The 27,597-nt window shown below is 32.6% G+C and overlaps 2 protein-coding genes and 1 long non-coding RNA gene across 5 annotated transcripts; 2 read left to right on the top strand and 1 right to left on the bottom strand.

Moving 5' to 3' along the window:
• The first annotated feature begins 3,210 nt into the window (after positions 1-3,210).
• Positions 3,211-4,283, top strand: LOC112940738 (uncharacterized). Its single transcript, XR_003245016.2, has 2 exons — positions 3,211-3,871; positions 3,952-4,283. It is a non-coding gene; the product is annotated as an uncharacterized lncRNA (long non-coding RNA).
• Positions 4,284-10,169: 5,886 nt separating this feature from the next.
• Positions 10,170-18,073, top strand: LOC101264251 (uncharacterized). Its single transcript, XM_004229144.5, has 9 exons — positions 10,170-10,340; positions 10,435-10,520; positions 11,811-12,194; positions 13,043-13,169; positions 13,642-13,936; positions 14,237-14,309; positions 16,986-17,076; positions 17,152-17,231; positions 17,544-18,073. The coding sequence occupies exons 2-9, from the start codon at positions 10,440-10,442 to the stop codon at positions 17,676-17,678; spliced, it is 1,266 nt and encodes a 421-aa protein (XP_004229192.1). The 5' UTR covers positions 10,170-10,340; positions 10,435-10,439; the 3' UTR covers positions 17,679-18,073.
• Positions 18,074-19,919: 1,846 nt separating this feature from the next.
• LOC101247749 (uncharacterized) lies at positions 19,920-26,308 on the bottom strand. Of its 3 annotated transcripts, none has more exons than XM_069291350.1 (9): positions 26,096-26,308; positions 25,656-25,777; positions 24,814-25,290; positions 21,873-24,166; positions 21,522-21,791; positions 21,369-21,449; positions 20,619-20,730; positions 20,455-20,521; positions 19,920-20,273 (listed from the first exon to the last, which is right to left on the bottom strand). In XM_069291350.1, the coding sequence occupies exons 2-9, from the start codon at positions 25,765-25,767 to the stop codon at positions 20,177-20,179; spliced, it is 3,510 nt and encodes a 1,169-aa protein (XP_069147451.1). In that variant the 5' UTR covers positions 25,768-25,777; positions 26,096-26,308; the 3' UTR covers positions 19,920-20,176. The 3 variants fall into 3 exon arrangements, 2 of the variants coding, with proteins under 2 accessions (XP_069147451.1, XP_010321010.1); XM_010322708.4 differs by having other exon boundaries at positions 25,961-26,203; XR_741417.4 differs by lacking the exons at positions 19,920-20,273; positions 20,455-20,521 and adding an exon at positions 20,845-20,930 and having other exon boundaries at positions 25,961-26,203.
• Between the last annotated feature and the right edge of the window lie 1,289 nt (positions 26,309-27,597).

The raw sequence follows: 27,597 nt of genomic DNA, 5'->3' as shown, positions 1-27,597 counted from the left end.
TGTGGTGCCATCATTTATTATGTTTTAGAGCTCTTCATGAGCAATTGCTTCCATATTATGATAATCATCTTGATCATTTATTCCTTTTATTTTCCAAGGATTTTTATCCTTGGAACCAATTGGTCTACCACGTTTTAAGCGTGATCCAGACTCATTTGTCTTAACATTTTGCCCTATAGTGACATCAACTCGAATTTGAGCATTAGCAGCTCGAATATATGATTTCGTAACCCGTGGAAGGTTAGTAAATGCATTCGGCAATTGATTTGCAATATTCTGTAAATAAATTATCTTTTGAACTTCTTGCTCACATTGATTTGTTCGGGGATCTAAATGAGACAGCGAAAGTGAATTCCAATCTATCTCACTTTTTAACTATTTTTTCTCTCCCCCCTAATGTTTGGGTAAACTGATTCATCAAAATGACAATCAGCAAACCTTACTGTAAATAAATCTCTAATTCTAGATTTCAAATATTTTATAATAGAACAAGATTCGTACCCAACATATATCACCAACATTCTTTGTGGACCCATCTTTGTGTGATGTGTTGGAGCAATTGGAACATATACTGCACAATCAAAGATTCTATGAGAAATATTTGGCTCCTTACCAAAAATCAATTGTAATGGGGAGATGTCATGATAATTGGTTGCCCTTATGCGCACAAGTGCTGCTGCATGCAAAATAACATGTCCCCAAATCAAAACAGGCAACTTTGTTCTCATCAATAAGTGTCTAACTATCAATTGAAGACGTTTAATCAATAACTCTGTTAAACCATTTTTAGTATGAACATGTGCAACAAGATGTTCACCTGCTATTCCAGTGGACAAATAATAATCATTAAATGTCTGAGATGTAAACTCACCAGCATTATCAAGACGAATTATTTTTATTGCATAATCTGAAAATTATGTTTTTAACCTTATTATTTGAGTCAACAACCTCGCAAAAGTCATATTGCGAGTTGATAATAAGCACACATGAGACCATCTTGTAGATACATCTATCAAGATCATATAATATTTAAATGGTCCACATGCAGGGTGAATAGGTCCACATATTTCACCCTGTATCCGTTCCAGAAATACAAGGGATTCCATCCCAACCTTAGCCATTGATGGTTTCATAACCAACTTTCCTTGTGAACAAGCAGCACAAGAGAATTCCTTTGATTGAAGAACATTTTGGTTCTTCAAAGTATGCCCATGTGAATTCTCAATTACTTTGTGCATCATATTATAATCGGGATGTCCCAATCGGTCGTGCCAAATAATAAAATCGTTAGAATCAGTAAACCTTTTGTTTACTAGGGCATGTGATTCAACTGTACCAATATTTGTATGGTACAACCCTGAAGAAATTGCTAGTAATTTTTCATGCACAATTTTCTTATCTGCATTTATTGTAGTAATATAAAGGTATTCCACCTTTACTTCATTCGCGGTCTTACATGATAGTCATTTTGGCGAATAACCTTGAAACTTAACAAGTTTCTATGAGACTTACTACAATACAATGCATTATCAATTACCAATAATGTTCCTCCAGGTAGTAATAAGGTTGCTCTTCCAAATCCCTCAATCAATTTGTACTACCGAATATTGTATTAGCATATGCCTTTTTCATTATCAAACGAGAGAAATATTTCTTGTCTCTTAGTATCGTATGAGTTAAGGCACTGTCCAAAAGATACATATTTCCACTACTCATTTTGGATCCAACTGATGACTGAAAAATTTTATTTATCTTCACAAGAAAAAAAAACATAATAAGAAGTACGAAATTTAGCAAAAGAAATCTTAAGTACATAAACTTTAATTAAGACATTAAAAATAAATAAAAACATTATTCATTTCTAGTTCAATTTTCAATCTCAATTGTGATCCCCAAAGAAGTCCTCAGCTTCCAGATAAGTAATATCACCGAGTCCATCAAAAGCATCATCTTTCAATGCTAAGTTTGCCTCAACATTCTCATTATATTTTTGAGAAAATCCATCCTGAATATCATCTTTGTGAGTCAAATGTGACTCTACTCGGGCTTTAGAAGAGGAGGCGTCACCTTTATTTTCTTTCCTTTTAAAGAAATTTTGATACAACTTGACAAAATGTTCAGATTCTTGACATTCATTTTTTCAGTGACCTTTAAGGCCACAACGATGACAGTGATCGCTCATTCCTTTAAAAGGATTATTTTGAGAACCTATATTGTTCTCCCTTTTGTTATGACCACCACCTCGACGATTACTATATCGTCTTTTGCCTTTGTCATGCCCGCGCACATTGTCAAGGCTTCGATTATTTTGTCTTATTTTCAGACTGGTCGTGTGCATCAATCGCGTGTGCCTCCGGTAATGGAACATTTCCAGCGGGGCGGACTTCGTGATTTTTCATCAAAAGATCATTATGTTGCTCAGCCACCAGAAGACATGAGATCAATTCAGAGTACTTCTAAAAATCTTTTTCACGATATTGATGTTGTAATATCATATTAGAGGCATGAAAAGTAGTTAGTGTCTTTTCTAACATGTTCTCATCTTTTATCATTTTCCCATATAATTTTAATTGGGAAGTTATTCTAAATACAATAGAGTTATACTTAATTATAGTTTTATAATCTTGAAACCGTAAGTGCATTCACTCATAACGAGCCCTTGGCAATATCGTTGCCTTGAGGTGGTCATACATCCCTTTCAAACCTATCCACAATTCAAGTGGATCTTTAACTGTTAGGTATTCAACCTTCAGGCTTTCATCAAGATGATGGCGAAGGAAAATCATAGCTTTCGCTTTATCCTGATTTGATGTCATATTTTCGTCGATTATACTATCACCAAAATCCTTAGCGGTAAGGTGAATTTCAACATCAAGTACCCATGACAAATAATTCTTTCCAGAAATGTCAAGTGCCACAAATTCAAATTTTAATAAATTCGACACGATGAAAACTATCATAAAATAATTTTGAGTTAATATTATAATGTTGGTTTCTTTACAATAAATTGTAAAATATTAAATGATTAAGAATTAGTATAGAATATAATATAGGAAAAACTTCAAAATATGACAAACATCCATATATATTCGAGAAAAATAGCTATTTTTATTTATTTTTTCATGTTATATAGATATTATTAGACTATAAATAGCAAAGTTAATTTTATACAAATAAATATTTAATATAATAAATAAATATTAAGCAGCGCCTCCCCAGCCATAACAACCCCCCGTTCACCAACCTCCTATACAAGAGCTTACTATTGAACATATGTCTCTGGAAAATTGGGAGCGGCTTCTTCAAAATCACAAGGAGGTAGGAAAGTAATTATAAGGGAAAATTACGTGGGATGGCAAACATTCATAGCTAATTATATTATAGGGGTATAGTTTAATTTATTTACCTTATATAATTATAATTTATTTTTGTTTGCTATATTTAATGGGGTCCACAACCTATTATATAACCAATGGTATAAAAACATTATTTTCTAATTTTGTATATAATTATATACAAAACAATTTTCTCTCTCCTTTTCACATTCCAAATTTTTCTCCTACATTTATTACTCCAGCTATCCGGTTTGAAATTCAAATTGTTGTCCAAAATTAGATTACTCCCTCCCGAAGTTGAAGTTCCCTCCCGAAGTTGAAGTTCCCTCCCGAAGTTGAAGTCAATTTCGTAAGTACTCCTTAATTTTAGTTGTTTACCTCTTTTTCTTTTTTTTTTACTTATTCAAAATTTGTATATGTGTTCTGTTTATTTTTTTTCCATATATTTTGATGAAATAATCAATTTTTTGTTCTTGATAGATCTAAAATTGGTCACACAATGAATGAATCATCTTCATCTTTGAGGATTACCAGAGGTATTCCTTTGCATGTCAATGTTGTTGACATTTTATCATCGTTTTCAATGGGGTTAACTCAAGATTTGGGTTTGATGTAGGGTCATTGGGAAAATCAAATCAAGTTATACAAGAACAAACAATGGAAGAGCTTAGATCAAAGGAAAAAAACGACCCTACGGCAGTTCAACAAGCTATTAACAATGTCAAAGCTAGAGGCATTAAAATAGTACAAGGAAGAAGAAAGAGGAGAGCTGTAAACATTGAATCAGAGGAAAATGCTTCTGAAGTTGTCGGATCTGAAGAACATAATATTCATGAGGTACTGTATTAAAACACAAAGTTAGATACAATTTTTTGGTTAATTAGATGTCAATATACAAAAAATATTACTTAAGTATTGTATATAGTATAATTGCATGTTTAGTAATTGTATATAGTATATTGCATATTTATGTTATTTTTGTTTTTTGTATATATATACAAAAAAGTAATTGGACTTAGTTATACAGATGAATTTTTTTTTATATGATTAGAATTTGTATATTCTATTAGTTATATACAAATTATTGAAGTTTGTATATATTAAGTTTATATACATATACAAAAATTGATATGTACATGTCTGTTTTAATAGCTGGTAGTAGGGAATTGTATATGAAAGACTCATTATTTTTTTTATATACATATGTACACAAAGTAATTGGATTTAGTTATATAAATGGGAAAATATCATATGCGATTATAATTTGTATATTGTAGTAGTTATATACCAATTATTGAAGTTAGTATATATTAACTTTATATATTATTGGAGTATATAAAAAGTCATTTAGAAACTTGTATATAATGTCACGTTTAACTAATATATTCATGTACATATATAAATATACAAAAAAGGTAAGTTCATATATATATACAGATTTTTTTTTTTGAATTTGAACGTTTAGCTTAAAAAAAGGGACGTTTCCCTAAAATTGTGGCATTATCTAAATTTATTGTTAGCATATTTAACGCTTCAGTTACAAATCACTTTTTAAAATATAATTGTATAAATAAAAAAACATTATATACAAAATTAAAGATACCTAAAATAACTAAACTATACCCATATAAAGTAATTAGGTAAACTATACCCATACAATGTTATTTAATCTAATAAGTTTTCCATATATGAAATTTTCCCTATTTTTATAATTGAATGCCTAATTAATTACGGCAGGCACATTTGTAATCTTTTTCCATGTTTACCATCATCAAAAAAATATCTTTCATCAATATCATATATAACATATTTTCTATTTTCTCCTCAAATTCATTCAAAATTTAAGATACTTTACATAATTGCCGGAGTGATTTTTGTGATTTTGTATTCATCATGTATCATTTAATTGTATACTTATCTCATACTTATACAGTTTAATACCCTCAAATTGTATTTTTTTTGCTTGTTTGTCTTATGTATCTATACTTATACAGTTTGATACCCACAAATTGTATCTTTTTTGCACGTTTATATAATGTATCCATATTTTTGCTTAACAACAGTGTTGAAATGTATCCATATTTATGTACATAGATACTTGTATTGTTATATAAGTACAAGTTAAAATGTTATTTACGAATACAGTTATATCTAGATATACAAGCACTACATCCAAGACAAAAAGTTGATTAGGGAATACAAGTACATTTGTATCCAACATATTCATTTTAGTGTATCTATTGTCATGTAGTTCACCTATTCAAAATTGAAATACTTAACCTTCATTCACAAATTCAACAATTTGCTTACAATAATAACTTAAATCAATGAAAAAAATTATAAATACATTTACGATGCTAGAATAAGAAATATGGAGACGACAAGAAAATTGGATATGATGTATCACAATTTTTGTTAAACTGATAAAGAATATGATCTGATATGTCTTTAAATAAGTATTTTTTTTGTTATAAAGTTAATTATGGAAAGTTGCTCATTGTATGATGTAATGTAAGGATAATGGTTATATTTAGAGTCAATTCCGTATTTAGTTTCCTTTACTTAAAGATGTATTAGTGTGTAAATAAAAAAATAAAAAATTATACTAAAATACAGCAAAAAGGTGATATAAATTATAGTAATTTATTGTAAATAATATACTTATAGCTATTGATATTCATTAACCCTATAAATATAGTTATTTTTGTAAGTTGCTCTATAATATATGCATGAACAATGAATGTTACAAAAACATGTAACTCAAAAGTATGAAACGGTAATTCTTTTACAAAATTTATTACTAGTTCAATAGTTATTAACACTAAAGTTCCGTAAGATTTTTTTTAAGTCGTATTTAATATGATACTATTATTCGTTATGACACACACCAATATCTATCATAAATTAATGACACAAAAAAAACATACGATCATTCTAACTAACATGTTATTGTATGCCCTAATATTTAATTTAGAGTTAAAACTACTAACATATAAACAACATAAAAATATATACGTGAAATGTATTGATTAGTATGCCTAGTAAAGTGTTATAATAATACCTAAAACAAGTTATATATGCAGTAATAAAAATACTAATCAAAGATTTATGCAACTGATATTAGAGATTTTATAAACTCACAAATATATATCTGACTCTGAAAGAAAGTTGATTAACTTTTAGGAATTAATTTCGAATTAAGTATGTCTCAGTTGATTAGAGAATCGTGTTGATAACGTGTTATAAAAGAAGAGCAAAATGCAATAATACTAAACAAGAAATGGAAGACAAATATTAATGAAAAATATAGAGTAGACAATATTCTTTTATCTCTTTTGTTGTATATTTTCTAAGGGTGAAGATCATGCTTTTATAGGATTTTTAAGTTTTCCTTTTACAATATTTGATAATATGTGACTATAATAATTAATTAATATAATAAATGTAAACATTACGTTAGGATATGTTAAAGAAATATCCACACAATTAAGTGGATTTGCGACATCATCATCATCATCATCATTATTATTATTATTATTATTATTATTTATTATAAACAGCAATTTGCTCATTTTAATTTGGAGTTAGATGTCAAAAATACATTTAAATGATAATTTTTTGAGTTTTATAATTAAATTATTATTAGTTGAGAAACAAACCTAAATTATATATTGCTCATTAGTTTAAAACAATGTTTTAAAAGGTGAGGCATGAGGTGAGACGTTTTTTGTAGTACAGAGGGAGACTTAAGTTCCGAAACACGGGACATAATTCTTATGGATCTACGTGAGTAGTTTTATGTATATTCAATTTTATAATTTTATTACTAAGAAAATAAGCTAAAGTAGAACTTTCAATTATTTTACAAATAAATTTGATAAATAACCTATAATATATCAAAATATTATTATGATTTTTATTTGAGCAAGGTATTAATATAAAAAAAATATTAAAATTACTATTGAGAAATATCATTTCACCACCAAAAAATATATGACTTAAAGCAAAAAATATTTAAAAAGAAAAAAAAATGTCCATAACATACGTTTTTATGCCTGAAATATTTATTTTTACGTTTTGAGCTTACGCCTTATGAATCGTAAATACATGCTACATGTAATTAAATCTACTTATTTAATATAGTTTTTAATGAGAATAAATAATCAAGTAACATGCGATAAAAAAACTATTTTTAGTAATATGCTCCTCTAATATGTAAGGAAATATTCATTTAGAGTGAACAGTTACAATGACATTATGAATGAAAAGTCTGAATAACACCAATTAATGGTTATTAAATTACTGAAACCATTATTGAATTATGAATAATATCTAATTCAATTGTTACTTTTTTTAAAATAAAATTTTAGAGTAATTTTTCATAACATTTTTATTGACACTAGATAGATTTGTCAGTGCATGTACGGGCTCAATATTTATTTTATTATTGAGTATTTCATTCGTAAGATAGTCTTGTATTTTATGTTAATCTAGCTTGGTGTTAATATTTATTTTCACACATTCCACGACTAAAGCATGCTAATTATTATTATAAATTTTTTTATATAAGAATGTTGAATTGATAAAAAGCATATTGAACGATTGTGATGTATATATAAATTTAGTCTTGCTCATCATTACCTAAGATCACTTTAATATTTGTAATTTTGTATAACTAATATCTGTTGGAGCTATAATGCAATTTCATTAACTTTTTCACGTTATTTTTGATAATTAAAGCTCACTAAAAACATATGAAAATGGGTCACTTTATATGCAAAAATTGTGTATATACTTCAAATTTTTCACAAGAGGTTAAAAAATAAACTTTAATTTTTTAAATATTATTTTGCACTTTAAAAACAAAAATTAATTTCTTTAAATTTCACAATGAAAATGGCAAAATGCCTAGTAACATTCTAGACACTGTTGATTTTACCAACTCCTCTAACGTGAACATCCTGAATTAATAATCTAATGAGGACTTATAGCCTTTCTATTCTTTATTTGTAACATCTTTTGTTTTCTTTTTATTATATAAACTCTAGCAGATAATGTCATTCTAAAAACTTCAACATGTAAACTCTTGCCTTTGTTGTTTGCAATTGTCCAATTCATCACCAAATTTCATTCTTGAGCTTGTTTATGAAGCAACATGTATCCTTTAAAAGCTTATTTTTGGCATAGGGCTTCTTCTATTCGACAGATTTCAAAATCGATCACCATAATTAAGACTAATCCATTCTTGCAAATCAGGATAAAAGTAACTTTTTACTTCTCTTGAAATTAAGTATGGAGTGAATAAAAGAAAAACTACGCATGCAACTACAAGTAAATTAAAGACCACTACCCACCACTATTATATTTAACATCAGAAACAATAAAATTCACGATAAAAAAAAAAACAGAACTTAATAATACCTTGTAAAAATTATCCCCAAGAAACTGACATTTTCTATTAAATTTTATTACTGTTAAGCACACATGTTGATCCTATTCTCACTCACTCTTCTTAAATAGTAGATAAATAGTAGAATTATTCACGGCCCCGAGTGTTATAGTTCTATTTATTTATTTGGTCACTTTATTGTGTTAGACACAATTTCAATTTGTATGTTTTAATAATCATAATTATTTTTGCTTTAATTACATTTTTTTTTATTAAAGATAGCCTAAATTTGAATATTTGGCATACTAAAACAAAGCATACATGTTCTAAAAGAATGAACAAATTAGTACTCTCTTCGTTCTATTTTATATGTTTTTTTTTATAAATAGTAATATTATAATATTTATCATTTTATAAAATTTATGTATAAATTACCATATTTTGATTATTATATCCTTGATAATAGTTAATTAATCTTGAAAATGTATTTATCATTTGTTATGAAATTGAGTTAAGAAAACATTAAAGAAGGATAGAAGGATAAAATTATATTATTTCTTAATATAAAAAAAAGATATAAAATAAACGAAGAAAGTACTAATATATTATCGCTGGTTAAAAAATCTATTGGCAAATACATAAATGGTCTCTTTAAGCTTGTAGTAGATTCTATTTACATACTTATAACATATTCTAATTGAACATTTAAATATAATTATAAGAATTTATATTAAATATTTTTAATTTAATCTTTTAAACAATTATACAAAAATATATCTGACAAAAACATTATATAAATGCTCAATTGAAAAAAGAAAAGAAGCTAAGGTTCATAAGTAAAACGTTGTAACAAATTTTAAGGATGATGACAAGACATAAAATTTTGTTGGCATATGGGATGGGGAGAATACATACATGGAATATTGACAAGTACTTATTTATTATTAATTAAGAGGGATTAAGATTTGAATTTTTTTTACAAAAAATATTATCGAAAAATATTTTTTTTTTAAAAAAAACCTTTAAAATTTTTTATTTTTTAATGTATTTGATTTAGTATTTAATGTATTCGATTTTTTTATATCGTATTTGAGCTAATTTTTAATGTATTTGAGAGCTACATATTATGTATTCGAGTTAATTTTTAATGTACTCGAGCTACATATTATGTATTTGATTTTATGTTATAATGTATCTGAACTATATATTATGTGTCTGATTTGTTTTACTTTTAAAGAAATTAATGTAATTACAAATTAAAGAGGAATATATAATTTCATATCAAAGCTATTCGATTTTCTAAAATTTATCTTTTTTATATAAAGTCATTTTTATTAGAAAAACGCTTATCTCTGAGCTCTAATATAGGAATTCTTTATCTAAATTTAAATTTAATTAGATTCTAACGTGGATAACCGACCCGAAAACGAAAAAGGAATATTGGTGGGCCAAGCACAACAATCATGAAAACTTTTGCTGACTCCTTTAATTCCACTACAAACAAGAACACCTTGACCACTCTGTCACTCTCAGTCTACTTCTCCTCAGTTTCCTCCGTCCCTCATTTGGGGGTCTCTCAATTGAAGAATTAATCCTTAATCCTTTACATATGTGAAGTAAGTTTCCCAATTCATATGGATTCTTGAATTTTTTTTACTTGGATTGTCTCTTTTGTTTGATTTCTTGTTTTTCTTTTTGTTTTTTTTTAAGGTAAAATGGAGGCACCTAGAGGAACAGAAGCAGCTCCCATTCCATTTTCAGATAATGTTCCTCCTGCTTCTCCAAGGATATCACAGGTTACTACTCAACTGTTCAATAAAGATTCCTAATTCCTAAAAAGTTGTAATTTTTAAAATTTTATTCAGCATAAAAGTCTTTTGAGTGTGCTTTATATGTTTTGTACTCAGTAATTTAGGAAGCAAAACCTATTTTTGTACTCTTTGAGTGTCAATTTTAAGAAGTTTATTTTTAAACTATAAAAAGTTGTGATTTTAAGCACTTTTGCAGTTCTCAACTATGTAACTTATTAAACAAAAAAAAAAGAGTAGGTTATTAAGAGATAGATATCCCAGTTTTGACTCTTTCTATCCCAGATTATCATGCTGAATTTTAGGCTACTTGTCTAAAGTTTCAGAAAATTTTGTGAGTTGGTGCTTTCCTCATTTTATTTAATGGCCTTGTAGTGTATGAATTATGCTCAATTTTGTTTATTTTGGGATTCTGTAAAATGTTGACTGAGTTGTTTATGGGAATCAGGGTTAACCCTTTTTTCCCCCAGTGATTTGAGTAACCTGATGACATTTTTTTATTGGATGTCCCCGAAGAAACTTACTTGATGGAATTTGATATATAGATTTTGCTACTTTAGTGACATCAAGAAGAAGAGAGAGTGTAGAATGGTGTGAGCATCCATGTTTGATTCCAGTTTCTAAAACAAATATAGGGATGTTTGGTATTCATTTGTTTTTTTTCCTGTTATATGATATTTAGATGAAGCGTAGTTCTGGTCTAATGATCCCATGATAGACTAAGCGACATTAGTTTCCTGTAAATTTCCGACTATATTATTAAGAGAAATGGCTAAGTGTTTTGACTGTGTTCACAATTGCCATGACGCTTTGGTACCATGAAGAGTTGAATGTCACTTCAAAATGTTTTTCTGTTTTCAGGTGTTTATCTTTTTAAAAAACTTTTTGAAAATATTTGCCTAAGGATAATGTTTATTCATCACATGAGTAAGGTAGGATATTAGTCTCTTTTAAAATGCTTCATAAAACTTGCTCCTACCACTAACAAGTATCACCAAGTATCATAAAACTTCTACTAGTACTGCATGATGCCTAGCATTACACTCAACTAATCCTGGAAATAATTCTAAAAAGATTTTTCATGAAAATAAAAATGTTTTACATCTAATCAACTGAAGCCTCTAATCATGTGGATGATAACGTTAGGTATTTTTTCTACATAAGTAGTGTTAGTCAAATGGTAGAAAATTTAACAAGTGTGCAATTACATGAAGTTACAAGATCAAGGGTAATATTACCAGATGTAACGAAAAAATCTTATATTTTGGGTACATGCAGGCTGATTTTCATAAAAAGGAAGCCTCGAATATGGTTTCCGGTTTGGGCCCAAGCATGAAAAAAGCAGATCTTTCCCTTCAAATACCTCCAAGACATGCAGGCATTGGAACTGGCAGAAAGTATTCACCCCGTTCACCAGGTCCAACAGGAGGTTTTCTTCGGGCTTTAAGCTTTAAGAAGAAATCTGCTTCATCTGATGGTGAGAGAAGTTCTCTCCTTAGTTCAGATCATAAGGTAGTTCCAGGAAGCCCTCTGGCAGCAAACTTCTTCTCCTCCAATTGGCAAAAATGTGCCTCTCTACCTGTGACCCCTGCTTCAGATTCATCTCCCTCAGTTTCTACGCCTATATCTTCCAGGACACATGGTGAACAACAAAGGTCAAATGTGAGTTCCTTTTGTTCCATTAACGATAATGCGCTTTCAATAATTTCTGAAAAGTTAAACTTCATCAAACAACTCAGAAGGTGGTTTCTGTTGACACAGAAATAATATTCCCTCTGTTTCATTTGTGTAAACTTGTTTGTCCACCTAGTTTAAGAAGGAGAGACTATTCGAACTAATGGTTTCAAACAACCATGACATATTTTGTGGCTATAATGTCATGCCATTAAGGGTTAAATGTGAAGTTTAAAGTTAAATTGTTTTTAAACATAAAAGGGGTCAATTCTTTTTAAACAAACTAGAAAGGAAAGAATGTCTAATAAAATGGAACAATTCAGACTGTATCCTCAATGTCCTTGAACTTGATTTCACTAATCAGTCTCCTCTCCACACAACTTATAAATAGACTCAAATCTAATATGATTTTTGATGTAATAATTTTGTTGATAAATATCTGGTCTGGACAAACTTGAACAGATAATTCAATGTTTTATATACTACATGTCCATCAAGTTGATCTGTCTATGCTTGCATTAGTCATACTTCGTCAGTTATAATAAGACAGGAATTGTGCCAGAGAAAAGCACTAAATTTGGAAGCTGGCCTCATTCTGCAGTAGTGCTGTATGTTCAATTGTCTAATGGCCAAGAAGATCTCTTGTCATTGTAAATATCTATCACTTAAAAGGGACTGTAATGTAAGACATTATTCCTCTTTCCTTCTGCTCAAGGCACCTGCTATGAGTTATGATGCCATTAACAGAGGTTTCCTAAGTAGCTTCAACATCCAATGGCTTCTCTACTTTCCATGTACAACTGACACATTTCCATAACGTGTACTTCTGCTTGCAGTCATCGCGGACTGGGGCATCTAAAGCTAGTATGTCAAGGTCCCTTTCTGTGCCTGGGAGAAATTTTATCATTGTTAGATCAATGTCCTTTGCTACCCATGAAGAGCATGTTCCAGATACTGGAGATGGTAAGTCAAATGTGCTTATGTTGTGCGTGAGTCATCAAAAGAGTGTACATGGTTGATAGTTAATCTAATTATGAAAGCTATATGATATCAAACTTATCCATATTACTTTCACAACTCACAAATGTTTAGTCAAGCTTTCCAAGTAGATAAGTAATCCTGACGCAGCCTTTCAGGCAGTTAAGAAATGAATGTAAACATTTCTTTACGGACAGACATATTACACTTCAGTCCAACTCTAGTCTTTTCTGTTTTATAAAATGTTTCTTTAGTAAGCTGATTAATAAGTTCCACAAACTTGAATCTTTATTCTTCTCCTGACTCAACTGAAAAAGTGTTTCAAAGTTTTTACTGATTTCTACTTCCTGTCGTGTAAAAAAAAAAGTTGTTATCAAAAGCTGTTTAAATTGTTATGATTAATATTTGACTTTTCCTCTGCTTCAATCCCTCAAAATTTGATTAAAATGAACAAAAGAAATTACTCCTGCTCCTGAGAATGAGGATCGGGAAATCCCTGAAGAGGAAGCAGTTTGTAGGATCTGTCTGGCGGCATGTGATGAAGGCAATACTTTTCAGATGGAGTGCAGCTGCAAAGGTGACCTAAGACTTGTTCACGAGGAATGTGCAATCAAGTGGTTTAGCGTAAAAGGGAACAAAATTTGTGAGGTTTGTAGACAGGACGTTTCTAATTTACCTGTGACATTGCTGCGGATTCCCAGTACTAGTCAACATGATAACAGAGCGGAGCACAACAATTCTGGAAGAATAAGGTAAACATCACATAGAAAAAAGATTTCTTTCACAGAGCTGTTTAAATCCATATTCTGTTTTTCTTTAGTTTTTGTGTTGATTTCACAGAGCTGTTTAAAGAAGTTTCATTTCCAGTTTCTCTTTGATTTTTAGAGTTGGTGGCTTCAACAACTGTCTTCATTTGATAATACAAACTAAAGTGAACCCTTAGTTGTGAATACTGGGAAGAAGCTCTAAATACTGGATGATGGAGCAAAATAATTTGTCAGTTACTTTGTTTGTTTTTGAGTCTAATCAAAATTGAAATTTCTGTATTGCAGTGCTTGGCAGGACTTTGTGGTGCTTGTTTTGATCAGCACAATAAGCTACTTCTTCTTCCTTGAGCAGTTATTTGTGAGTTCTTTTTCTTTTTCTATCTTTTGGGTATAATTTTTTTAAAAATTAACATTGGCTTGAGATTTCATCCTTGGGAAGATGCCAAAATCCTTGAATGCACCTATTTCCATTTTCCAACTGCTTGCTTATCGAAGACTTGGACGGAGTAGTTCAATAGGACCTTTTGTTAGTGTTATTGTACTATGTGCCACAAATTACATTGATCAAGTTCTCACATGAGCCACCATCCTGTTTCCTCTACCATAAATCCAAAAACGCAGGGAAACGATAATGCTTCCCCAGTGGTGGAACTTGGGTTTGTTCGAGCGAACAAAAGTAGGAGGAACTTAAAAGTTACATAAGTATGAAAGGGATGAAGAGTCATACAATTTAGTTGTTACTTGAGTAGAAGGCTATAATATAATGTTTTTCTGTTCCTTTTTTTGAGGGGGTCGGGGGGGAACCAGCTCCCCCTTAGTTCTGCTGCTTGAATGCATGTGCTGCAGGGCGCAGGCAAAGGAGGGGCAGAAGATACAGACTTCCTATATATAACCTGTAGGGGTGAAACTTATTTGACTTTTAAATCCAGAGTTTGATACTGGTTGCATAATATGCACATTTTCTCAAAAATGGAGATGATTGAATAAGTGAGACATAGCCTAGTAGCAAAGGTATCCTCCAGCTCCAACCATGACGTTGAGGTTTCAAGTCATCAAGGGAGCAAAGTGGATAAAGACATTTTTGCTCCTATTGAAGTGAGGTTTACCCATAGAGGTGGTAAATGAGCAGATTGGACTGAAGTTGGGTGGGTCAAGATGGGTTGAATTTAAATGCATGGGTTATTGATCCGCCAAAAGTTACTTGGGTTGGGCTGAAATGTAGGTCAAAACTCAATCCCCGCAATTCCTACTAAGTTTTAACTGTTTTATTTGTTCTTCACTTAATTTTTAGTTCCTATATATATTTTAACAAGATTTCTCATGGATCAGTTTAGGCTAGTTATCAACCCAAATTTTTGATTGGCTAAAATGGGTTGAGTTAATAAATGGGTGAGTCAATAATCAGAAAAACTTGGGCGGGTTATGATTTTGGGTTAATTTTGCCACCTTAAGTTAACCACATCCAAGAAAGAGGACATGATTGTGAAGCAGTGTACATAAGGCTGACATGGCTTCTCATCTACACTGGCCCCCATTTGAGAATCAATTTCTTTTTTCAATGAGCTCCCCACTGAGCCTGGTTGGAGAGGATGAATGATGTGAACTTGTCTTTCTATCCAACATCCCGTTAAACATAAGACTACCCTGGTCTCTGCAGGCATTTTGATATTACACTATGTTGTTGTAGCACGAGCCTTTGAAGCAACCATTGATGTTTGCGCTATGATAGTTTACATCACACCCCTTAGAGTGACGACCCTTCTCGCACCCTATTGTTAGAATCTAAAGTTTATTGGACTAATAATTTTGGCTATATACTTGTGTTAAATTAAGATATATTGGTCCAAATAGCTACTATAGGCTAATATGAGTGCATGAATTATTTAAGTCCAATAAATATGGATTTAATTACAGTCAAATTTCATTGGGTTAGTTCATTGATTTGGGCTATAAATGACGAGTCCATTATGCTAATCCCAAGATTTCATGTTGTTTCAAGGGCCCAAATTGGTGTCATGTGTCAAATGATGTTGTCCGCCAAATCAAGTAAAAGAGTCAATAGGATCATGTCACATGCCAAAATAACACAATATGCCTAATCAAATCAAGGGTCAATAAGGGGACAAACTCTTTTCGACCAATCAAATTGAAGTTGGCATGAATATTTGATTGGTCGGAACATGTCACTTGTACATGTGACTCATTTTCATTGGTCCTTGATTTGACTAGGCATGTTGTGTCATTTTGACATGTGGTATAATCCTATTGACTCTTTTTATTTGATTTGTTGGACCACGTCATTTGACACGTGCCGGACCTCTAAAATAAGATGAAATCTTGGGCTTAGCTACTGCGCTCGTCATTTATAGCTCAAATCAATGGACCAGCCCAATAATTTAGTCCCTCATAGTAGCTATTTGGACCAATATGTCTTGAAATTAATATAGCCAAAATTATTTTAAGAACAAAATTTTGATTCATACACCTGCTAACACAGGATGCTTCTGATTGTCCTTCTTTGTTCCGTCACGATTCAACAGCTAAGATGCTAGGACCTCTGCGTTGAGAAATAGTTGATCTCAGATTTTGTAATAGCTCGAAAAATGAAAAACTACAACAGAATACATTCCAGGTGACTAAATAAAAAACTGCAACTTAATGGCATTTTCTTAAGTTGCCTAAACTTTCACCTTGCTTAGGATGCAAAACAAGGTCAAAAGCTTTTTTATTCCTTGGTAATAGTCAAAAACTATACGTGGTTTGAAGAATTGATTACTTACCCATTCTCAATTAAAACTTTTGAGTTCGCGTGCCTGTTATCAGCTGCATAGTGATGTCAACACTAGTGGTGTTGAATGCACATCCAACAGCTTTTACATATTTTTTTCTGATGTAGAAAGGTGAAATTTGATGCCATCATCTACCTAGAACGTTGTCTTTATATTTTATTATTTATCGAATAACATTTCACATTTCAAGTCTTTTCTCGTGAAGGTTTTTTTGGATAATGGTAAAGGTTTTCTGTCTCTTGAAGGTTCATGACATGAAAACTCAGGCGCTTGTGATTGCTGCACCATTTGCATTTACACTCGGTATTTTGTCATCCATTTTTGCCATCATCCTAGGTATGTCTGAGCCCCTAAATTTTATTTATTATATACTAGCCGATTTGTGTCATAATATTTTCATTTGAAATGCAGCTATTAAAGAGTACATATGGTCGTATGCCGCTTTAGAGTTTGCTTTTTTTGCTGTTCCGCTATATGTTTTGTACTCTATGGTAAGATGCACTCTAGCTATTGTGCAGTTAATATTTGATAACTCTTAAATATTTTCTCGTCTGTCCATTGAAGATCCTATGTCTTCTTTAACCATCATCAAATATTTCTAGAGAAAAACCTCTTGAAACCTTTGAGATCTTTACAGTAAATCATTTTGAAAAAATGTTACCAGATTCACAACTCACTCACCCCACACCAACCAAAACCGATGCAGAAAATAATACTGTCTAAAGAAAATGTGCACAAACATAAACGTTTTAGCAGATATGATACGAGGAGTAGTAATGCCCAAAAATCTTGTCTTTTCGCAGCTTCAATTGCAGGCAGTCTATTCTATAATGATAGCATCAGTTTTGGGCTTTGGTGCTACTATGAGTATCAACGCAATGTACATCCAGTACTATTCTTGGCAATTCCAAATTGCAGAAAGTTCTAGCCCTGTATGACATGAGTAATAACAGAGAGATGATCAAGTTATATAGGAGATATTGAATATGCTTTTCTTTGTATTATTCTATCTTCTTTTCTGCAACGATCTTATGTGATGACGCGGTTGATACCTCAAGAAATCTGGGCTCTGGCAGATAAATGTGTATACTGACATAGTTACTGTAGCTATAGGTAGCCTTCAAATTATGTCTGCTGCTGGAGAATATAGTTAGCTCAATGAGGCTGGGACATGGCCATTACCAACATCTGATGCAACTGGTTTTGTGCCCTTGTTAATCTGATAAGGTGTTGTATTCTCTTTGTTTTATAACATTTTAGATCTCTCTTATGTTTACCAGTTACTGTAAGCTATATAGTTTTCTGCTTTCGAAAAGTCAGTTACGCGCTTAAACTATCATGACCTTTAAGCTATGTAGTTTTCTACTTTTGAGAAGTCACTTACACGCTTGATAGTTTTCTGCTTTCGAAAAGTCAGTTACGCGCTAGTTTTCTACTTTTGAGAAGTCACGTACACGCTTAAACTATCATGATCTATTACACACTAATCTTGTTTAAAGTGAATGTAGTACCCCTTTCCAAAGACAATCTCAATTTTTGTGTGAAAAGGTGTTAACATGCGCTTTGGCACATAAATAATATTATTTTAATTTTATAAAACTTTTTGTCCTTGGTATTTTCTTAGACTTTAGCTAAAAACAAAAACCCTAGGCATTCTTCCTCCTCTCACCACACATTTCTCTCTTTTTGAAATTTCATTTCTTCCTCCATTATTCATACATCGAAGTAAAAAATAAGAAATTTGAAGAGAGAACTTGAGATGGTAAGATGATTATGAAGTTTAGGTGATGTTAGCGGTGGCGATAGGCAGTGGGCATCGTAATTATTGTCGTGAAACAAATAAAAGCTTTTGGATATATAAAGTTCTTTTGAAATCTTGATAATTCTGGTTGAAAATCAAACATTTCATTAGTAGCTGGTGCTCAAGCAAGAATAAAGAAGATAGAAAATTATTTTTCTTCGATGGATTTTGAAAAATTTAACCAGTATAAATTATAAAATTATAATCAGGAATTTTATGCATAAATGTCATAGGATTTTCAATAGAAGTCATTATCTTTCTTATAAAAAATTTTCGATGATTTTCTAAGGTGAATCTTCCAGCGGATTTGAGTAAAAATCATGAACTTTAAGTTAAAATTATTAACTTTTCATTGGTACTCAACATCTTCCCCGCTACTTTTTATTTCTTTTTAGGGTTCCTCTTTAAGAGTAGAGTACTAGATATGTTTCCATGACGATAAATTGAAGAAATCATTGATGGTGACAAATGACTAGGATTGTCAAAATTGAACCCAAACATAGGTAATCCATTTAATCCGCCCAGAATTTTAAGGGTTGGGCTCAAGATAAATTGGGTTCAATTTCAACTTATTCATGCATAACCCATTTGAAGAGAATCCTCAATTGAGCCCAATTCAATCTCCAATTTCTACTCGCTTTAAAACTTTTTTACTAAGATATGTTGCTATATTTAAGGTATGAATTATTATCAATTTAACATCTTTTAGGGTTTATCAATCCATTTGTTACTTTTAAAAAAAATAATCGTGAGTTGAAATTCAAATTGTAATTATAAAAGTTAAATATCAATATGTTAAATTATTGAGATTAATCGGGTCAAATGGGCGGATCAAGACCCAATTCGTTTTTTAGCCTATTTGAGCCCAACACATTTGAACCCAAAGTAAACTTGGGCATGTCAAAACCTAACCCAACTTCTATTTCAACCCATTTTAATATCCCCAATTTCAACCCAACCTGCCAATTTGACACCCTTAAAAATGACCATGAATTATCAAAGAATTCAAAATGAAAAATGTAAAAGCTTTAAAAAAAAATTGGGGCCACTAATAAAACTTTATTAAAAACAATTTTCTAACATAATTAATATATTAAAAATTATAATACTTAATTATATAATGACCAATAAAGTAGTGTAATGTGTTCAAATTTGTCATTTTAATATGTATTTTTTTCTTCTCACACACCTTAAAGAAGATGAAGACGTTTTCTCCTTCCTACCACCTTCTAAGGAGGTATTAATATCACTTTAAAAAAATTAAGTGTAATAGGTTACCACGATAGTTTAAACATGTTATTTGAAAAGCTTGCAATGCTGGTCATTATCAGAGCACACTAAATATGTCCCAACTCTAAGCAACAAACTAGTGATCTAATGGCATTTGAATCAAAGTGGATTAAAAATCATCTGACTTGAATTCTCTTTTTGGATGTTTCATTATTAGTCCGATTCTGAAGACAGTTTTCAAGATCCAACAGAACCTTGGGGGGGGGGGGGGGGGGGGGGAGCCTAAATTAAACTTGATTACTATACATTAGAGCCAAACTATATTTACAGATACCTACACTTATATAATACACATGCCCCTAAAACAAATTAGTAGGCAACAACACTCTAAGAGGCAACTAAACCTCATTTGCATTTCGCAATAGCAAGGTATTGATTGTTATTTTTCTTCATCCATACTGTTGAACGAGTTCTCTTAACATGATCTGAGAAAAGATGGTACCTGCAACAAAGATATAGCCGGTTACAGAAGGATAATTGGGATCAGATGGTGCAATATTATGGCGGCACCACTTATAAGAAAATGAGGATTAGAATGAACTTCCCATATATTCACCCCAAAATACAAGAACTTCTCATTAATATCATAAGAAGTGTAGATGCTGTCGAGATTAAGAAAACACCTGTCAAAATCTAGTCTCTGAGTGACTATGCCATTCAGCAGTAGTTCCGAACTATACACTGTTGATCCTGTAAATTTAACGAGGGATTTGCATGATTATTAAAATTTAATACTACTATAACTTCTTATTAATTACTATACTAGGCAAAAGAATAAGAAATTCACCTTTCTCAAGGAAGGGGATGCAAACTTCATAATCTTCTTCACATGATAAAACTAGAAGATTGTCAGGAATAACTTCCTCTTTCATAGCAGATCTACAAAGTCGCTCAACTGCCTGAAAAACATTTCGAACAGGTGTTAACAAGGAGGGGGGGGAAATATAAATCGAACACATACAATTACAGAGAGAAATGCCTGCAAAAATAAAGATTGATTATGAAATTCTTACATGGATGATGTTATAACAAGAGAGACAACACATGCTGGTAAACACTAACTTCAATTTATTGGAAGCCCAAGATGTTTGGTGTACTTCTACAAAGAACCATACAGTAAGAGTTTCAAGATTTCAAATCCATCCAACTTTACCACGGACATCATTTTGAGCACACCTCACATATATATGATATCCAACATATTTATTGAAGCTGGTCCTGATCCATCATAACTAAGCATGTTGCATTTAGAGAAGATTCCTAGTCTATCATATCCTCCTGGCAATTCTAATAAAAATTTAGTTCTATATCAGGTATTCACAAGGTTACAAATCTATGAGAACGCAGACTGAACATTCTAAATCACTTGCTTTGTACTTGACTCGGACCATTTTTTCTTTCAAAGAGAAACTCGGTAAACTACCACATTCCAGCATCAAAGATCATTTTCAGGTTAATGGATAGAGTATATAGAATGCCTGGTCTAAAATGGCTGAATCACAAAGTTTAATGAGTGGTAAAGAGTAGAGGTACTCACCAAACCATGAACTGCCTTAACCAAACTTGCCAATATTTCTTTACCAGGCTTTGTATTCGGAGTGATAAAAACCTTATATCCCTGAAAACAAGTACTATGAGAAAAACAAGCATGACAGCTGCATCTAATAGCCACCAAAGGCTGCACCTTTACCTGTAAAATGGGATGTTGGCATGCTCGTGCTAATGAAACTGGCATACTGAAGCCGAACTCTTTTTCTTTTCTTGCATCTCTCAGTATATAATTTTTCTCATCAATAAGACAGCTTGCTTGTCCACAACTCTCAAGCCATAGATGTGTCACCACAGGTTTCCCTGCAGCAATAGCTTCTAGCATATTTCTAGTGCGAACAAATTCATCAGCCATAAAATGAGTGGCATCGGACATAGATGACGCACTTGAGGCCCCTAACCGTGCTATGATCTGGAGAAAGAGATGACAAGGTGATTCCAGTTTAGAACATAGAATTTTAGCACAAACAAGGTAAATTCATATCCAAATTACCTTTTTTTGCTGTTTGATTATATCTGGATCAAGGTGCTGACTGAACAAGATTCGAACATTAGTCATTTCTCGCCTCTTCCTGGAATCTTTCAAGGTGGAGTCAACTTGTGTTCCAGTAGTATGTAAGGAAATTATTTCTCTCATAAGAGAGGACCTTGACGTATTCTTCCTGCACGATTGCTTTTGATACTCATCACCCATACATATAGGTGACACAGAACTCTTCAGGATTTTTGAATTGGTGGGAGTGGTGCATGCTGAAGCTGGCGCTTTACACTGGTCTCCTGTTAAAGATTCTACTCCATGTGCTTCATCAACAGACTGTTTTGTCGCTACATCAGCTTTCATATTAGAATCTTCTGGGGACTTATATCGAAGTGCTTTTGTATTTCCATCAGCAAAAGCATCACTAATGTTGGTACCCTCTGGATGTCCTTTATTTATGCCTTCATTTGATAGCTTCTTCCGAGACCCTCTTCCTGAGGATGCAATACCAGAGGGAGTTTCAGGTGAACACTTTCTCTTTTTGGCACTGACATCAATTGAAGTACTTGTCTGGTCACCACTTAATCTTTTTGACCTTCTACAAGGTTGAGTAGTGGCCTCTTGCCCCATGGCAGGTATCTTTCGATGACTTCTTTTTCCTTTGGGATGGTCTACAGCACAATGGTCGCCCCACATTAATTTCATATTTCGGAGATTGGCCGTACGGTCAGCAGCAAATGTACCATGATCCATCAAAGTCTCACAAGCATCTCCATCAATCCCACTTCTATTAGAAGTGACAGCAGCAGACAGACGACTTTTTAGTTGACTTTCTGCCCGGTTGTGCCTAGTTCGATGAGCTATAGGTGTAAATGAGTCATGCTGCTGCTGCAAATGACAATTCTTGACAGACATGGAACCTCTGCTTTCTTTTGGTGGTCTTTCAACTTGTCCGAACTCTTCTTCTTTTCCCCTTGAAGAATGGGATATCGTCATATTTGCCTTGATCATTCTCAATCTGGCTCCTTGTTCATCATTGCCTTGCTTCTTGCTACTTTTCTGTTGCTTCACTGTTTCTCTACAGTGCACTTCAACTAATTTGACATCCTTCTGCACCGACAATCGTGTAGCAGGTCGAGTGTCAGAAGATCGTGCTTTTTTCTTGGGGGACCTTTGCTTTAACAGACTCTCATCATCAACTCGACCTTTGCAGGAACTTTTACTCAATGACTTATTACATTTATTCTCATTGCTAAAATCATTTTCCAGCACGGGAACTCTGAAGCATAATGTTTCCATAGCTTCGGCAGCCATTTGAGTATCTAAACCAACATTTTGCAAGTCTGGAACATTGTCTCCATCACCATTATCAACCATTCCATTACCAGCCCCCACAGTGAATTGTTCATCCAGCTCCTCAACTAACTTCTTTCTAGATCTGGACTTTGATAGCTCACTTTTAACTCTCACTTTACTTGACATTAACCTTGAATCAGAACAGGGGGAGCCCTTAAACTTTTTGCAGTTCAACATATGCTTTTCCTTTGGTCCACAACTTTTAGATCCCCGTCTTAAGGGGTCAAGAGAACCATGCTTCAGAGGTTCAGTAGTAGGTATTCTGCCAAAAAGAAGTTCCTTTTTCTTCTGAAAAAACTCTCCACCTCCTTCATCTTCGCGATTGTCATCCCAATCATATATCCCGCCTTCTGCATCAGCTATTCCAGCTGCTCGCTGAGCTAAATGTTTTGCCCCGCTTGCAGCAGAGACACATTTTGATTTTCCAATGGAGGACTTCCCAAAGTCAAGATGTTGATCAAAATCAAAAGGATTGAGGCTAAGAAACTTGTCAACAGCTTCTAGTGCATTGGCCTGAGTTTCCTCTCCAGGTTCTTGAGAATCTAGATAACTTAAACCTGTCAATACATTATCAGAGTCCAACTGAGGCAAGTCCACTGTCTTTTGAAAATCATAATTTCCATCTTCTGGCCCTTTAGTTTCAATAAGTATCTCATCTCTGAAAAGTTTCCTCACAGCTGAACTACCAACCTTACACCGGTATTCATTACCTACTTCCTTCAATTGTTCATCGTACTCCTCACAAGCATTCAGGTTAAGCTCTTTCCTGACTACAGATTGAGGTCTAACCACAGATGTTCCATTATGGTCTGCACCTTCCTGCTCCAGAGGATTTTCACTCTTAATAGACCGTGTACTTCCTTTTGTCCCTTTACGGCTCATGTCATAAGCAGCCAAACCAGAAGCCCTGATAGATGCAGCACGGATTGAAGTAAACCCTCTTTGCAAAGATCCTGAAAAAATATACATAAATGTCAGAAGATCCAAAATTCTGGAGCAACTTTGTTCTATAATGAATATGGACAGAATATAAAAGTTGAGAACAGAAAATGAATTCATCAACCACCTGAAAGTACTAACAATGAAAAGTATATTAAGCACTTTCATGTAGAGAATAGGAGAAGAGAAATCTAGAGTCTACAACATAAAGCAGCGAAAGTGAAGCCAAGCTTCTCTTTCAATAGCAAAACATTTTCTGGATAAAGCAGAAATGACCAACTGTAGTCGCATAGTATAAAACCAAAGTCCGCAATGTCATACTAACAGTGATATCAAATGCAAGACCGTTGATACACTGGCAAAGAATATACAGATCAGGCAAAGTGAAGAGACCTATTTACCATGAATTCTAAAAACCGGATGACGCAAAATGTCTCATCCAACTTTACTCTTGTAGAAGAAGATTTGGATTAGTAGATTAAATTAAGGTATGGATAAAGAAAGGAAAACCTTTTGCTCAGGTATTGTTCCATTTAGATCCTAGATACTTAAAAAGGAAAACAAATGCTAATATGATAGCTTTAGCCTACATGCATAGCATTGGAACTTAATCAAAATCAATATAGTAAAACCAATTCAACTGAAAGATGCTTATCATTACTCTGAACATCTGATTGTGCAATTGAACTCCTCTCACTTGTGTTGGAGTTGCTGCTTTTAGGCAACTTCACCTGGTCAATTGAGCTGTAGCTGTGTTCCATTGAATCATCACCTGATAACTCTTGAGTATCACACAAGACCTCAGTTCCATCACTTCCTTCAGTATCACTATCTACAACTTCGATATTGCAATTTTCAGAAGTCTGGATGCGTTTACTGTGTAGACAATCATGATCATCAACCAATTGGGTTTCACCATCTAAATCCACCTGTTGAGTTTCACCACCAAAATCCACCAATTGTGTTTCAGCACCGAAATCCACAACTTGTGTTTCAGCACCGTAATCCACCACTTGTGTTTCACCACCACCAATATCCAAAATCTGGTTTTCACCGCAGAGATTTACTAATTGGGTCTCAAAGGCATCATTGAAGAAAAGGCCGTCATCAGCAGGAGCCATATTTTGATCATCCTCACCTTTAAATATAAAACAAATTGTATTGTTAGGGAGAGAAAATTCCAATCTCATTTAGTGGTCTTGCTTGAAAATTCCCTCTGAAGAATGGTATTACAGTGTTAACAGTACACTTAAATAAAAGAAACTTTTTTCAATGAAGTAAAAATCCAAACTTGAGCATAAGTCCTCTGTCATTCTTTAGCAGTTAACTGAACACTGAACATAACAATCGAAGGCAACTGAATGAGAGCAATTTCGACAGCCTATAAGCTTTCCTTTTCGCAGTGTGATATTTTTCATTAATAAAAGACTCAAACTTCTCTTTTTCCTAACAAGTTAACGTCATAGTGAAACTCTTTCACAAAAAAAAAAAAAAAAAACTTGCCTGGTAATGTATCTGGTGAAATTTGAGTGTCCACTGGTTGTGTATCGTCAAAAACCGAACTATCCTTTTCCGGGTAACACTTGTTCGCGTTCTTTCTACCGCCGCCAACCATTTTAATTCATCTACAATAACATTACAATAATCACAATAATGTCATAATAAACAATGAAATTAATAGCAATCCGAATCAAAACCTTGATGATTTTGAATCTGAAAGTAAAAAAGATTATGCCTTTAAAGCACAGTACAGCAACAGGATAAAAACTTTTCCGACGCAAATCAAAAAATGTGAAAAAAATACTAACAGCATCAAATCGAATCAGAACATCGGATAAATCCGTCGGAGAAAGCCGCCGGAGAAGGTGAGCGCGTGGGGTTAAGGGAGGGCGAGTATAGGGTTAGAGTTTGAAGGAGGGAAAGTAGGGAGATGTGGAAAATACCTTTTCATTTGGAGGGAAATTTTAGCCCATTTTATATTTTTTGCTTTCTATACACACTCCACAATGTCTACTCTTTTTTTTTTCTGAAATTATTATCTGTAACTACATATGAGCATGTGCAAGTACAAATTTAATATATACTATTTTATTTGTTTTAATTTATGAAATACCGATAAAATTAAAAGAGTGAATTGATTTTTAATAATGAATACCAATGACCATTACAATACAACACATTAATTAACAATGACCAAACAAAGTGTTAGTAGTTTACTTTCTCTTTTATATCACCCTTATTAAATTAATTTTAGCTAGCTTGATTTTATAAATTGACAGATATGTTAGGATAACTATTTTTAGTAATACTTGAGGTGCAAGTTAAGTAAGGTGATGTAGGAGGATGATGTGGAGGTGAGACTTGATACACAAGTTATTTCAATAAGAGATAGTATCAAATATGTTAGATCAGTTATCCAGGGAAATTGGCTTGATGGACGAGGATGTTTGTCAGGATATTAGTGTAGCATAGATGAAATTGCAGTTCGTATCTGGAGTCTTTTGTGATAAGATGGTACTCTATAAACATAAAACAAGTTCTATGAAAGGTGAATAGTAGCTATATTGTATGAAGCAAAATGTGTTGTCAATTAAAACTCCTTGAGTCTTTCAACCGATTCCCATTCTCCAGTAGTATCAATATAATTTCGGTTGCTTAAGCCAATATAGTTACAAAAGTGGCTACAAGGGAGCAACTTAATCCCGAGCTAGATTCATCGATTAAATTAAGTTTATCCGACTTTTCACCTGTTTCCATAATTTTGAAATTGAAGTTATATATAAAAAAAATGAATTGACAAAAGCGTGTGTTCACCAAAGAATGTTGTAATTTCCGTAATTGCAAGAATTCTCCATGATTGAGTTAGTGTGAAGTCTACCGCTTCTCTAGCCTACACATTTAGAAGATGAAGGTGTTAGAGAAGAGGATATTTGTGATGGATGTGTATATTTTCTAGTAGAGAAAAAATATGATGATATCCAAGACAAGATGGAAGTGACTTCGGTGGAAGATAAGATGCAGGAAGCAAGATTGAGATGACTCAAGCCCTGTGATGAGGAGATGCTTGTATAACCTGGTGTGGAGGTATGAGAGGTTGGATATGGATGTACTCATAAAAAGCAGGGGGAACAGAAGAAGAATTGGAGAGAGGCAATCACCGATAAGACAGAACATGATGCAGTTGCATCTAACCAAGGACATGGTCTTAAGTAGGAATATGTGGAGGATGTGATTAGGGTAGAAAGGTCAGTAAGTTTGAGTGCATTCGTACTAGTAGGTAGGAGTATGTTGTCTAGTTTCCTTTACTCGAAGTGCTACGCTTGTAGTCACTTAATTTTCAATTTTTGCTGATATTTGTGGTTACATGTTATTCAATTGTAGTAATATTTGTGGTTACATGTTATTCAATTGTAGTATTGTATGTTATTGTTGTTTTCTTTCTATC

This window comes from Solanum lycopersicum, chromosome 1 (genome assembly GCF_036512215.1).
Source record: "Solanum lycopersicum chromosome 1, SLM_r2.1".
NCBI lineage: Eukaryota > Viridiplantae > Streptophyta > Magnoliopsida > Solanales > Solanaceae > Solanum > Solanum lycopersicum.
Note: the sequence above shows the minus strand (reverse complement) of the source record. Positions and strands in the feature narration are given on the sequence as shown.